Genomic DNA, 13,174 nt, shown 5'->3' on the forward strand with positions numbered 1-13,174 from the left:
GACTCATCCTCCTGCCGCAAGTAATGTCACTTGTGAGGGAGAAATATCAGCCAAGGTTGTAGATAGATGAAGCCAAGGAGAGAGCAGCTCGGGAAGATTTCGGTGGCGAAGGCGGAAGGAGGGGAGCTTGGATGGTTCTGCCACCCCAAATGGTTTGGAGCGCGTCGCAACAATGCGCCCTGGTCTGTCGATTTCTCATTTAATGCCAGTTTATATGAGGTCTCTGACGAGTTTGATACGTTCATCTTATCGTTGTCAAATACACCGGACCATATGTTATCATGCGCCTCGAACCTCCATATGCCCACGCGTGTCCACCGCCGCACCGAAAGTTTACGTACGAGGCGCAAAAACTAAAGCGACAGTAAAGTTGAAAGACCTTCCTCAAGGAGTTTTGAAACTCGAAGCATACGATGATCGGGTGGATGAGGCTCCCCGTTACCCAACTGTGGTGCAGGGGCACCGAAACAATATGCAGACGTTCAAGAACTGTGTTATCTTGACCCGGGTCGGGGGCTTCTATGAGGTACGATGAATGGCATCACATGGCTAGAACACTCCATGCTAAGATAGTACCCTGTAGCTCTATTTTGAACAAGCAGAGGAGTTAGCACCACTGCTCAATCTCAAGCTTGCGACCAAAAAGACGAATGGTGGACCGGTTCCAATGGCTGGCTTCCCCTTCTTCCAGCTCGATCGTTTTCTCAAAGCCCTTGTCGGAGATCTCAACAAGTACGTGGCTATTAGCGAGGAATTTGCCATCAATCCACAAGACAAGGCACGCACAGGAGGCCTCCTGTTTGATCGGAAGGTTGCCAGGATCATCACACCTGGCACGCTGATTGACGAGAAATTCATAGATCCTTCCGAGCATAATTTCCTATTGGCCATATACTTGGATGTCCCATCTTTGCAGTCGCAATTGAAGCAACACGCTGGTATCGATCTGCAATCATCGCATCAGCATATACTGTCCTCTGTCCCCCAACGAGTAGGATTGTCATGGCTTGACCTCTCAACCGGTGATTTCTTCACTCAGCTCACGACGACTCAAATGCTTCCATCTGCAATTGCGCGGATTGGAGCTCGTGAGATTCTGGTAGATCAAAATGTGCAAGATCTTATTGGACATGAATTGCAAATGCTAGTTGGACATGATCATCGCCTTGTCACCTTCTTCCAATACCCTGAAGCATTCAAACCGGTATCTGAATGGGGGACAATGTTAGAGTCCCCAGTCCCCGAAGATGCTCGCGCCTCATTCACATCGGAGGAAGTAGCAGCTGGTTACAGTCTGCTCGAGTACATTCGCGTGCAGTTGCAAGGATCAAATATCAAGCTTCAGCCTCCAATTCGAAGACATTTGAATGAATCAATGAGCATTGATCGTAACAGTCTGAGTGGTCTTGAGATTCTAGAAACAGCGAGAGACGGTTTTGGGAAAGGTAGTCTTCTACACGCCGTGCGAAGAACTTCTACAAAAAGTGGTGCACGGCTCCTACGAGACCGACTGAGTATGTCCAACTAAAATTCAATGGTTTGTGTGCGGTTTTTACTAATGTGTTACATGCAGCCTCCCCGTCTACATCCTTACAAGTCATCAATGAGCGTCTGGACCTTGTCTCGGTCTTCATAGAACATGTGGAGCTCCGTGACAGCGTCATTCAACTTTTGAAGCGCAGCCATGATTCTCAACGTCTGGTTCAGAAATTTGCTTTCGGGAAAGGAGACCCGGATGATTTGATTTGTCTTTCCCGTGCCATTGAGGCCGCAAAAGAAGTCAGACAAGTTCTTCTAGATCACAATAGACTTTCGGTCTCCAGCACTACAGGTTTCAATCACAGTCTTACTATTATGATTTCACGGCTTTTCCTTGATGGCCCTATCGCGCTAGCGGACCAAATTCTTGCCGCCATCGACGAAGATGGCTTGCTACAAAAGCAACGCATCGAGGATAGTACCGCCGCAGAGGCGGCCAATCTAGCACAAAAGGTTGCTATGGATGAAGCCACATCTAGCGAGCTTGAAGCACTGCCGAAAAAGGTCAGGGCAAAGAAGGGCGAGCGAACAGTTGTGGCTGATACGGACTCCGGTCCCCTCGATACCTGGATTATGAGGCGTGACGCAAGTAAGACCTTGAATGCACTCCACGCGGAGCTAGAACGGTTGGGCGATGAGAAGACTTCATTGACTCAACGTCTCCGTGATTCGGTTGATTCGTCAGCCCTGAGCCTTAAATGGACACCAGGATTAGGTCACATCTGCCACGTTAAAGGGGCAAAGATATCCCAAAAATCTCTAGAAGACTTGGGGGTCACTCGAAATGTCTCGTCGACCAAATCTACCCGGTCATTCTATCTACCAGCCTGGACAGATCTAGGAGTCAAAATGGACCACGTGAAGGTTCGGATGCGTCAAGAGGAGCAAACGATATTTGAACGTCTGCGCCGTGAGGTGATCCTGAACCTTGTCAAAATTCGCCGAAATGCAGCAGTCATGGATGAGTTGGACGTGGCGTGTTCATTTGCAACTCTCGCCCAGGAACAGCAAATGGTACGACCGATTCTCAACGACGGTACCTGTCATAAGATTGTCGGTGGAAGGCATCCCACAGTCAAACTGGGTTTAGAGGAACAAGGACGGTCGTTCGTGAGCAACGATTGCTTCCTGAGTGATTCCGAGCGGATCTGGCTCATTACTGGTCCCAACATGGCAGGTAAAAGTACCTTCTTGCGGCAAAATGCTCTAATCACAATCCTCGCGCAAGTCGGATCTTTCGTACCCGCAGCTTATGCCGAGATCGGTATCGTCGATCAGATCTTTAGCCGAATTGGTGCAGCGGATGACCTCTTCCGTGACCAGTCAACGTTCATGGTGGAGATGTTGGAAACAGCTACTATTCTCAAACAAGCCACGCCTAAATCATTTGTGATTATGGATGAAGTGGGCCGAGGCACAACCCCCGAAGATGGCACAGCCGTTAGTTTTGCGTGTCTGCATCATTTACACAATCACAACCAGTCTCGGGTGCTTTTTGCCACTCATTTCCATGCTCTCGCGGATATGACAGAGGACTTTGATAAATTGGCGAGATACTGCACGGATGTGAAAGATATGCCTTCGGGTGCCTTCTCTTTTGTCCACCGGTTGCGGAAAGGTGTCAACCGCGAGTCTCATGCTCTGAAGGTTGCCCAACTGGCTGGTTTGCCCAAAGACACCCTCGAGCTGGCTATGAGGGTCCGCCAGGAAATGAGGGATAAAACTCCACCGCCTCGAGTTGCTGATGAAGGTCAACCTTGACCTCGACATCCTTGGCGGTGAAATGTCATGGTCAATATGTACTTGAAAGGTACTATGTAAGATATTTATGTACAATATTCCGGCTTCTCCTGTTAAAGATACCACCAAATCACATAGCTAAGTTAGCAAATGCCTCCTCCCCTCTATTTTCAGTGCCAACTGTCGAGTCTTTAGTTTCACTCTAAGAACCCAAACACTTGCAACTGTTTCGTAGACATGCACCTACAGATCAGAGCTTAGCGGACCACAACCTCGGGCCCTTCTCCACCCTCCCAAGTTGACCCTTCCGACCAAGGTCAACAGCAACACCCTCCCCAAACGCAGCCTCCTGACAATCCTCATCCCCAACACCATTAACAAATTGCACAACAACAAAATCAACCCTCCTACGGCCCAAAACCACCATAGGCGCATGCCACGTGCCAACACCATATGTCACAGCCTGACCACCATGCGCCACAAACGCCTTAATATTATTCAGATCCGGCGGGTCACGGATCGTAACCGTCTCCCCGGCTTCATCCTTCGCGGTGGCAGTCTGTCCCTTCAAAGTAGGCGCCACAACCACCAAAAACAGCGGCTCTTCCTCACCATCTCCGACCTTTGAATGGGCCGATAAATCAACCGGAATGAAAGTCTGATTCGTAAACGGGTGGCGCTCAAGGATGCGTACATCAAAGACCTCCCTATCAGGCAGCTGGGGGCCGGTGCTGACAGTGCGCAAAGTGCGTGGAAAACAGCAGAACATGGTCATGCGTGCCTCGGAAGCCTGCCCGCTTGGGCAGGCATTGGTGTAGCGGTCGAGGAGCGGGGAGATGGAACTGTACTTGAGAGCGGAGTTTTGGTTCGCTAGGACCGGGGTTGGGTCGTGTGGCGGTAGGGATGACGGTTGAGGGGCGATATTTAGTTCTCTTGGTAATGGGGAGACCACTGCTGTACCAAATTGTGCGAAGTTCGCCGGTGTAAGAACCTCTGGGGTGAGCATGACTGTCGGGTTTGTTGAGAGGATCGGCACCATGGTGGACTCTTAGGTGTGAGATGTGCTTGGATGTGGATATGGATGTGTTGGTCAATCGCTTTGAAGCCGCCACGTTATAGCGTGCAGGTCTACACTTGTATAAGAGAAAGCGGGAAAAAGGAAGAGAAATTGGATTGGATGTGGTTGAAGCTAATGCGGAGATGTCGGCGTCCTCCGGTGATAAGATAAGCGGCCAAGACCGGGGAAGTATGGGATTTTTTTTCCATATATTCATTTTTATAAAGAAAGTTACTCGGAGAATAACATAAATGACTGGTTGTATTACTACTTTGGTTATTTTGGTCCATATCAAATTTCAAGCTCTGTAAGGTATGTTGTCGCTTAACTCCGTGTCCAAGCGCGATGAGAATCGGCCAGTTTCTTACGACTAAACTAAAAGTGGTCCACAGAAACGAGAACTGCTTTAAAGTTGACTCCAATATCCTTGCAGTGCAGTCCGTGCTGAGGAGTGTACGGAAACCTTTCTATTGAGACCCCGATATACATAAACAGATGGGACAATTAGATGGACTAGTTATTTAGTAAGTGCGGGGAATTCGAATTAGCATGTGGATGTTTCTTTCACCGTTTATATGCATACATTTAGCTATGGGATTGATTTTGATTCGATCCTTAATATAACAATGTCGGTCTGGGAAGCATAAATTCATTGTGTTGGATGTACAAGCATGTACTCTGCAGCCCTGGGGTACTTGACCGGTTAGGACGGGTAGATCTAAAGGATCTGAGACGATATAAAAAGACAGGATCTTCCGGAATATATGGTTCGCACGCTAGCCGCAAGGCAACCGCAATTATTTCCCATAATTTGGCCGTATTTGGCCCAAATGAGGCTCCAAGGACTCCAAAATAATACACTGGGCCGATATTACCTGCACATACTAAACGCTGGCCAATGATTCACATACTCGAACCCTCCTCAGTGACACGCACAAATTAACAGCGGTAGTAGCTATTGGTCTGTCGGATCCGGGATTGATACCTAATCCAGTGATTGCAGTATAGAATTCGATGAAGTTCACACACCGGTGTTTGAAGACATCAACTCGGTGGCATTTAATACTTGGTGTTGTGTTGGTTCATTCTATAGGAAATACATGGATATAAAGCTACTATGGTTCCCGCCCTGAGAGCGGCGCGCTCTATCCTTCTTCTGATATTCTAAACAGCCTACTTGTGCCTAATACTGTGAGCCCACTCCAGGTGGAAGTAAGCTTGCCTTGTGCAAGACATATCAATATCACACGCAACAATGGCTTCTTCAAGTCAGTCTTCGCCCCAACAAACATCCACCACCACGGGTAGTCCAACCGCTCCCGCTGCAAGCTCCTCGACTCCTACAACAAGCTCTAACAATACTTCTACAGAGCCGGCATCAAGGTAAGTCAAATATATGCTATCTTCCCTATCCAAATTTGAGGACAGTCGGCCAACACAAACATGACGACTCAAATAGTGCCCACGAACGATTTGATCAAACCGTAATCTACGTGGGCGATTGGATCGGAAAACTCGACCACCCAGATCAGTTTCATTGCCCAAGTCCTAAGCACACCACCGACTCCACCCAAATATGACTCTACCGCCGCATCGATGCGGCTAATTGACGGGTCCGAAAGGGATACGTGCTGGAAATGATGACCTGGTTCGTGTCTAAAGGATGCATTTGTTTGTAGATGAACCCAATCGTGCATCTGAATTCCGAGCATACCCGAGATTGGCGGGTTTATTCCGCCTATGACGCCTATTTGGAAGAATGACGCACTCATGCATGTATACTTGGAGTTGGAGACCCTAGTGGGGGTCTAGGAGAGAACTGAGGTCGATGATACGGACGTACGACATGGCTTTCTATTTTCTATTTCCTTTTTTTGGAAGACTTTTTTTCTTTGTCTTTAGTTTGGACAAACAAGTGATAGGAAGGAAATCGAGGGGAAAAGTCAGAGTATGCAACAATTATTCATCTTGCATGATGTGCTAGCAAACTGGCAGATGGCAACAATTCTCGGAGATTCGAAATGAGAACGGAGGTCATAACCTGACAAGGAATTTGATGTTTTAGCCGATGGACTATGTGTTGTCTACTACGATGCGGCGTTTTTCCCCTCTTTTCTTATCTCGGATATTTAGCCTTCGTGTTATTAAAATGTTAATATCATACGTTATACTAGTTGGTGCGGGTCACCAACTAATTTGATTTGGAGTTAAATCGTTTAAAGTGTGCATGTAGATGTAACATCAAGTCGCATCTTTAATGCAGTCGTGCCCAATCTGGGAAGACGGGTATGCGCAAGCTTGTAGGATTTTAGCGTCATAACGGAGTCAGATACAGCAAGGATGGCACGGCCAAGAACTGCTAGGTAGCTTGCCATTTACCCCGATAGGACCAGGAAAAGCCCCTAGCACGTATGAAGCTCTACCCCCGGAGCCACCTGCCGCGTAAAGGGTAGTCATTTCTACGATATTTTTAGTAAATACCACCTCTTCAGAGAGTTTGTATCACGACTTAGATGGCCAACATAAATAAGAGTATCTATCTAAGGTAGCTGTTTAGTGCAAACTTGTAGTTCGGGCAATATTCAGCGGCAATTCATGATAGCATCTAAATGTTATTGTGTAAATACAACACATAGAGGCAATGAGCAACTTGGTATTCGAAACTTCAACAGACAACAAAATCGGTTCTACTAGGCAATTTTCATAAAATGGGAAGCAAGGATGCTTTAACAGAAGTTGATAGATTGGCATGATCAATAGAGAAACCATTAAGCGTAGGTACCTTGGCCCCAAGAAGGAAAAAGCGAAGTAGGATCGATTTCTTTACTAGATAGCACATACCTATATATAGTTATAGTTGGCCAGTGGCTGTCTAGGGGAAAAGCACTAACGGTGTAAATACCCTGCTAGATACCTATGCACTTGACCTTCTAGGGGCCACAAATTCTTCTACGAGGCCACTAATGACCCACTAACTAAATACTTAATATCTACGCCAGACAGACCGACTGATCTTTCTCCCACTAGACAGGAAAATATGACATTCTGGTGGGAATCTGATGGTTGTTCAAATCGCGAAAAACCGTGACAGTTGAGAATTCGTAACAAGTCACAAAGCCTCCAGCTATACTCCTTTCCCTAGTAAAACATATCACTTCTTTGCAGTCTGATCTAAAACAATTTATTCAAAACAGAATGCCAGAGCTAGACAACAGGCAGGCTCAGTGCTTGTTGACTTGCATCCTCCGAAGGGCATATCTCGGTTTCCACATGGCCCATGGACAAATTTTGGTTTCCACTCATTGACCATTGAGTTGATAAAGACAGGACTATGACTTCCAAAGGGGATGGTTACCAAGGGGAATCCGGGTCCAAATGGAGGTGAAAGTACACCAGCCCAGTACGCTATTCTCATCTCGGTCAATGTTCGTAAGATAAAGGCCAGATATACCGCGTCGCACTCTGAGCAGCAAGAGGGCGTGTTGTTGGAGGATGGGCCGGTCATGAGGCCTGAGATGCAAGCTCCAATCACCAATTGGAATCTGCCCATATGTTGTTGTCTGGAAAAGTCGATCCTGTCTAGGATCACTTAAGCAAGCTTGAAACGTCTGGAGCAGACTCGAAAGCGACCAGAATATTCCCCAATGGAGCCTGTGGTGCTGCTGATAAGACAGCACATGGTGTATGAAGAATTTTATGTCTCCATCTGCGTCGACCAGATGACTTGACGACAAGTCGATTGCCCACAGGCCACTCCTTTAGTTATATCGGTTTCTCTGGGAGATTCTGGATCCCATGGGAATAAGAGGTCAAAGGGGATAGTTAGTGAAGCTCCAGAGACTCCGACTTCATCGCCTGCGTTGCTTTCCCGAATCTCGATGTGCTGGGAACTTTGGGACTGTCCATTAGCTCAGTCCCATTCGTACTTATCCATGATGATAGTTGGTCGTATCCGGTTTCCTTTGACGGCTATGGCGATATTGGTGTTACCCCTCCCCAGGTCAAGCCATATATCTATATCTCGCTGCAATTTTGCTCTTGTTTTGCAAGGTAGCCATGAGGGTCTTCTGGAGCCCCACCCAGTCTGTCTAGTTTGAATGCCATGGGAATAAGGCCACGGGTAGTGATGACTTCTATTTTGATTTTGAATGGGGTATAGATGGTGGGCAGAGGAATAAATCTTCGAATGGTATTATAAGAGGGTCGTTTGTGACGGTTATCTGGTTTGACACCTTAGTCATTCGGGTCATCTGAATGCGGTGGGGTCTTTCATTCTGGAGATGGAGCTGAGGAACAATGAAGACAAAGGCGATGACTTATCCTTGGGATGTGAGAAAAACGTGAGAGAATTTGGAAGGAGGTGTCGACAACAGTGGAATCAAACGAGCTAAATGTCTCGAGTGTCACATCCCGTGCTTCCGCCATTTGTAACACCAGTTTACCTATACCTACACACTTAAGTCAATTAGACCTCATATATCATCTGCCCTTTCTAAATGAAAGGTGAAGGTGCTAGAAATCAAGATCTAACAAACCATAAACCAGAGCACCTGTCGTGTTTACCTTCAATTGGTGGGTATAAAAAGAGATATTGGTTCCAGGTGCCGCTCTGGCAGGTGTAGTATATTATCCTAGGGATGAGGCCTTGCTGAGGTATATATATGAGGTTGGAGAGGTGCAACGACTGAGAGCGGATTTATATTCGATCTTTAATTCGCCTCTTTATCTTCTCTATAAATAATATAGAGGAATTAAGTGTTGATAGAAATCTGGAGTACGAACAATGTATGGTATGCCGCTAAGTTATGCCAACAAGACATCGATAACTAACTGTATTATGTACTTTTGTGCCACATGATGTTTCTGGATTACAATACCCTGTCTCCACCATGTACTCACTCGACTTAGCATCCGACAGATTTAACAGATTCTCAGAGAGACGGTGGCATGTATAGAAGTTCAAACTAAGTATATTGAAGGGAAATGGTTAGCCAAGTATAGGCTTAAACAAAGAAGCTATTCATGCAGAGGGCAAACCCTCTATATATTTCTATGATGCTGCTTCTTTATCGGACTTCAAGACCATGGTTTATATTCTCTTGCTTTCGAATCAGATATCTCTCACTTCTGGTATCCAATCGTTGAAAGGAGAGATAGCCGTCGTCCAATTATCATAATTTAAAGCTTGCTGATCCGAGATCGAAACATCCACGGATCAGGTCTCTAAGAACATCAGTCAAACATGGTCAGATATGAAGCCATGGGGAAAGCGGTCAATTTGGAATAAAACGTTGATCTTGTCGGGGTTATTTGCACCACAACTTTACCACTAAGCCACAAAGGTGCACACCTCCTTAGTAAGGACAACTGGTGTATTTTTTGTGCCAACAGATCTACTGGTCCCTCCCGGGCTCGATTTTGTTTACATGGCCATCATTCCCTGAAACGAGATAAAATGCTAATTTCATTGCTCTTGCTTTTTATTCTCTTCGTTCTTCCTAATTTCAAGTCAATACTGTCCATATCCAAGGCTTCGGAGGACCGGAACCAGGACCATAAACCCACATTGACTGCGTCGATGGCGACTGACATGTATCCGCCCTACCAAGTTGATCCAGATGGAGATATCATTCTCTTCACACCAGAAGCTTCCTTGATTGATATCAACAAAGGCAATGTGCCAGGAAATTACGCTCGATTTCAAGTCTCATCGAAGCACCTCACACTTGCGTCGGGTTATTTCAAGCGGATGCTAAAAAATTGTTGGGCTGAAGGGGATGCTCTTTCAACCAAGGGGTTTGCTGAGATTCCCGTCCACGACTTCAAACCAGCTATCCTTCTGATCATTCTGAACCTCATTCATGGACGTTCACGACAAGTTCCCCAGAAGTTGTCCCTACAAAAATTGACTGATATTGCCGTGGCCACCGATTTTTTTCAATGCCACGAGGCCATCGAGATGTTTGCTGGTATCTGGATAAAAGATCTCGAGCCGCTTTTTTCGTCCAAATTCTCAGAAGATACAAAAAGGTGGATGATGATCGCCTGGGTCTTCAAGTCCAACAGTATTCTTCAAAATACAGAAGAAATTGCCATGCAGCAAGGAACAGGTCCCTTTGAGGCAGGCAATCTACCGATTCCAAAAAGTATCAAAGGTGTGTTGGCAAAATAGAACATTTGATTGATCAATTTTGAGATTGATGCAGCAAATAACTGACCATGCGGTTCCAGACAAAATTGATGAGGTCAGACAACAACATATGGAACTACTCCAGGCGATGACCGGAGAACGGATTGAAATACTGTTAAACAGCCGAACGTCTTGTTGTGGCCCCGTGTGCGATGCAACATGCCTCGGTCTTATCCTTCACAGACTAACCGAACACAGGGTATCTTACTCAGTCAGTGTACTTTCGCGTCCATACGAGCCTTACACCCCCTTTGTCGCCGTCTCTTTTGGAGATCTCAGTCCTACTTCCATCGACTCTATGGTCAAAACGTGGAAGTTGAACCTGCCTTCTTGCGGACAGAATTACGGATGTAAAAACAAAACCAGCCCTTTTGGGGATGGTGCGACACACAAAGCACAAAATCTGCCAACTTTGCAACAGGACTCCGAGATTTCTGTCTGAATCATGTTATTTATTGATCGCGATTAATCCATCAACATGCAAATTGTCTCGGCTTCTCTGTTACGCTCACAAACATCGAAACCCCTGCAACCGCTTTCCAAGTCCCTTGAAGGTCTGGAATTGGCTTAAGCATTATCTCCGTATGCTGTATTTCTACTCGCGGAACATCAATGTGGACTAAACTCAAGGAATGGGATGTGAAATTGCGCATTCAACGTCAATTTTCAGGTGAAAGGGCCCGTGACCCCCGAACTACAAGACCTGCATGTACTGAAGCTCATTGGCATCATGCACTCTTACAAGCCTATCATCGAACTTCGAGTCATGTCTCGCCCGTGTACTAAATTGTACCAACTGAGAGTGTCTTAAGGCCAGCAGCCTCAAGGATTTTGACAGCTTGCTGCAGGATGGCTTGCCCTCTGCGGCAATTTTGTTGATAGCTCAATAACAGACGTGTTGTGTTGCATTATGTATCCATCCCCATCCATTCGTAAGCCCTAAAACCACTAGAACACCCAGTCAATAGGCATCAGGATACTCGAGAACAGACTTAATTCCGGTCTATATATACAAATTTCCGCCTACAAAATGTCTATAGAAAGCGCAGTCCAAGGTTAAGAATAGATCACCAAGTACAAGTCCTATAGGCTACCACGGCTCAATTGTGAGTGAGGATTATTATATCAGCCCAAGCGCCGTATCATACTCGTCAATAGCAGTTAGAACCGAGGGTTTTTTTATTAGAATCGACTAGCAAACAACTTAAAGTAAGTGTATTGATGACCTAGTAGGGGGTACTGAAATCCATCCAGATACCCATTCCAACTATGCTATGCTTGGAAAATGTAATGTAAACAAGTCCCGGACCGTAGTAACGGCACCATTATGATGATAGCTATATTTCACGTTTGAAAGTGAAGGGTAGCATATCGTTCTGCTCTTCAGCGGCGCGTACATCATCATAGTGTATTGGGTGGCGATTGGGGTCACAGCGGTTGCTCAAAAGAGTCCCCATTGGAAACACCAGGAAGTGTTTCGCCCAGTTTGGCTCACAGCTTATGATACTCACTCGCTAATAGAAAGCCAGAGAATATCAATATCCCTGGCTTCTACCAGTGACAGAGGAGCGGACGCCCTCAAATTTAAAAATGCCGTAGCAAGTTTAAATCAAGTGGCATTCTCTCCTTTTGCGTCGAATCGTGCTTTCTTGGCTCGTCTTTTGATTTCTCGCTTGGACAAAGGCTTGTCGGCGTCCTCGGCGACAGGCTCAGAACTGATAGATGCCTTCCTCTTGAGATTGTCCGCTCCATTTTCTGGCTGCGCGGTTTCTTTGGCTTTTAGGGCGCTAGCTTTTGGGACACCCTTTTGCTTTGGCGTGGGTTCTTCAGTTTTGGCTTTCTCTCCACCGTGGACGATATCCACGATGCCTCGCCAACTGGTTCGCTTCAACTTGGCCAATGCGGTCACCTTCCGCGACTCTTCGCAGACAGCTTCCTTTCCACGCCCTTGTGATAGACCCCAGACACAGGCAAGATTGATCACGTCCCACGGGGCTCGTAGACTCAAAGCTCGTCTCGCTTCACTGGACACAATAATGCCTCGACCTCGTGTCGCGCGGATCAAGGATGTTGCATTCCCAATGAGGTTTCTTCGGGCATCAAGCCCACTCCCCGTGATCCCTGGCCCATAGCAGATCTCGATACGGACTCCACGTGATATTGCCGCGGACAGCATTTTGAATTTGAAGTGATATGGAAGTCGCACCGAGAGATCCACGGAGATCACGTCGCATTCCAAGTTAGTGCAAGCATTTAGAAGCGACTTTTCATTTGTGGGCCGGAGAGCAACGATGTCGTACGCTTGAGTCAGGGCGGTTAGGCGCTGATTCTGCGCGGGGTCGGCCAGAGTCAGGTTCAACCGGGTCAGCAGTTGGAGGGATTTCGGCGCGTTCGTTGGTAGAGGAGGAGGGGCGATGGTCGGAGGAAGCTTCCCGTTGATTGTTTGAGACAGGGCAACAGTAGTGTAACCAACTATAAAGTCAGGTCAGTCTCTCATGTGCTCTAAACTGCGGATCTTGTGCCGCAGAGCGGAATGAATGACTTACGTTCGGCAAGGAAATTCAAAGTGTGGGGCACCTCCGGGTCATCGGGGCTGTAAGGTACATTCAGGTCGTAAAACATGATGGATTTAAAAGAAGGCCAGCCCT

The 13,174-nt window shown here is 46.7% G+C and overlaps 5 protein-coding genes across 5 annotated transcripts; 3 read left to right on the plus strand and 2 right to left on the minus strand.

The window, feature by feature from the left end:
* Positions 1 to 66: 66 nt before the first annotated feature.
* On the plus strand, positions 67 to 3,300 carry N7537_009966 (mismatch repair ATPase MSH1; the record flags this gene model as incomplete). Its single annotated transcript, XM_056901020.1, has 4 exons — positions 67 to 337; positions 366 to 526; positions 584 to 1,514; positions 1,574 to 3,300. 4 exons carry the CDS (start codon positions 67 to 69, stop codon positions 3,298 to 3,300), a joined length of 3,090 nt encoding a protein of 1,029 aa, XP_056749688.1.
* Positions 3,301 to 3,529: 229 nt separating this feature from the next.
* On the minus strand, positions 3,530 to 4,318 carry N7537_009967 (ureidoglycolate hydrolase; the record flags this gene model as incomplete). Its single annotated transcript, XM_056901021.1, has 1 exon — positions 3,530 to 4,318. One exon carries the CDS (start codon positions 4,316 to 4,318, stop codon positions 3,530 to 3,532), a length of 789 nt encoding a protein of 262 aa, XP_056749689.1.
* Positions 4,319 to 5,591: 1,273 nt separating this feature from the next.
* N7537_009968 (uncharacterized protein) lies at positions 5,592 to 5,916 on the plus strand (the record flags this gene model as incomplete). Its single annotated transcript, XM_056901022.1, has 2 exons — positions 5,592 to 5,719; positions 5,760 to 5,916. The coding sequence occupies 2 exons, from the start codon at positions 5,592 to 5,594 to the stop codon at positions 5,914 to 5,916; spliced, it is 285 nt and encodes a 94-aa protein (XP_056749690.1).
* A 3,875-nt stretch (positions 5,917 to 9,791) lies between these two features.
* Positions 9,792 to 10,968, plus strand: N7537_009969 (uncharacterized protein; the record flags this gene model as incomplete). Its single annotated transcript, XM_056901023.1, has 2 exons — positions 9,792 to 10,491; positions 10,568 to 10,968. The coding sequence occupies 2 exons, from the start codon at positions 9,792 to 9,794 to the stop codon at positions 10,966 to 10,968; spliced, it is 1,101 nt and encodes a 366-aa protein (XP_056749691.1).
* A 1,167-nt stretch (positions 10,969 to 12,135) lies between these two features.
* N7537_009970 (ribonuclease P subunit p30 family protein) lies at positions 12,136 to 13,148 on the minus strand (the record flags this gene model as incomplete). Its single annotated transcript, XM_056901024.1, has 2 exons — positions 12,136 to 12,998; positions 13,073 to 13,148. 2 exons carry the CDS (start codon positions 13,146 to 13,148, stop codon positions 12,136 to 12,138), a joined length of 939 nt encoding a protein of 312 aa, XP_056749692.1.
* Between the last annotated feature and the right edge of the window lie 26 nt (positions 13,149 to 13,174).

This window comes from Penicillium hordei (assembly GCF_028827395.1).
Source record: "Penicillium hordei strain IBT 12815 chromosome Unknown utg000005l_segment0_segment0, whole genome shotgun sequence".
In the NCBI taxonomy this organism is placed as follows: Eukaryota; Fungi; Ascomycota; class Eurotiomycetes; order Eurotiales; family Aspergillaceae; genus Penicillium; species Penicillium hordei.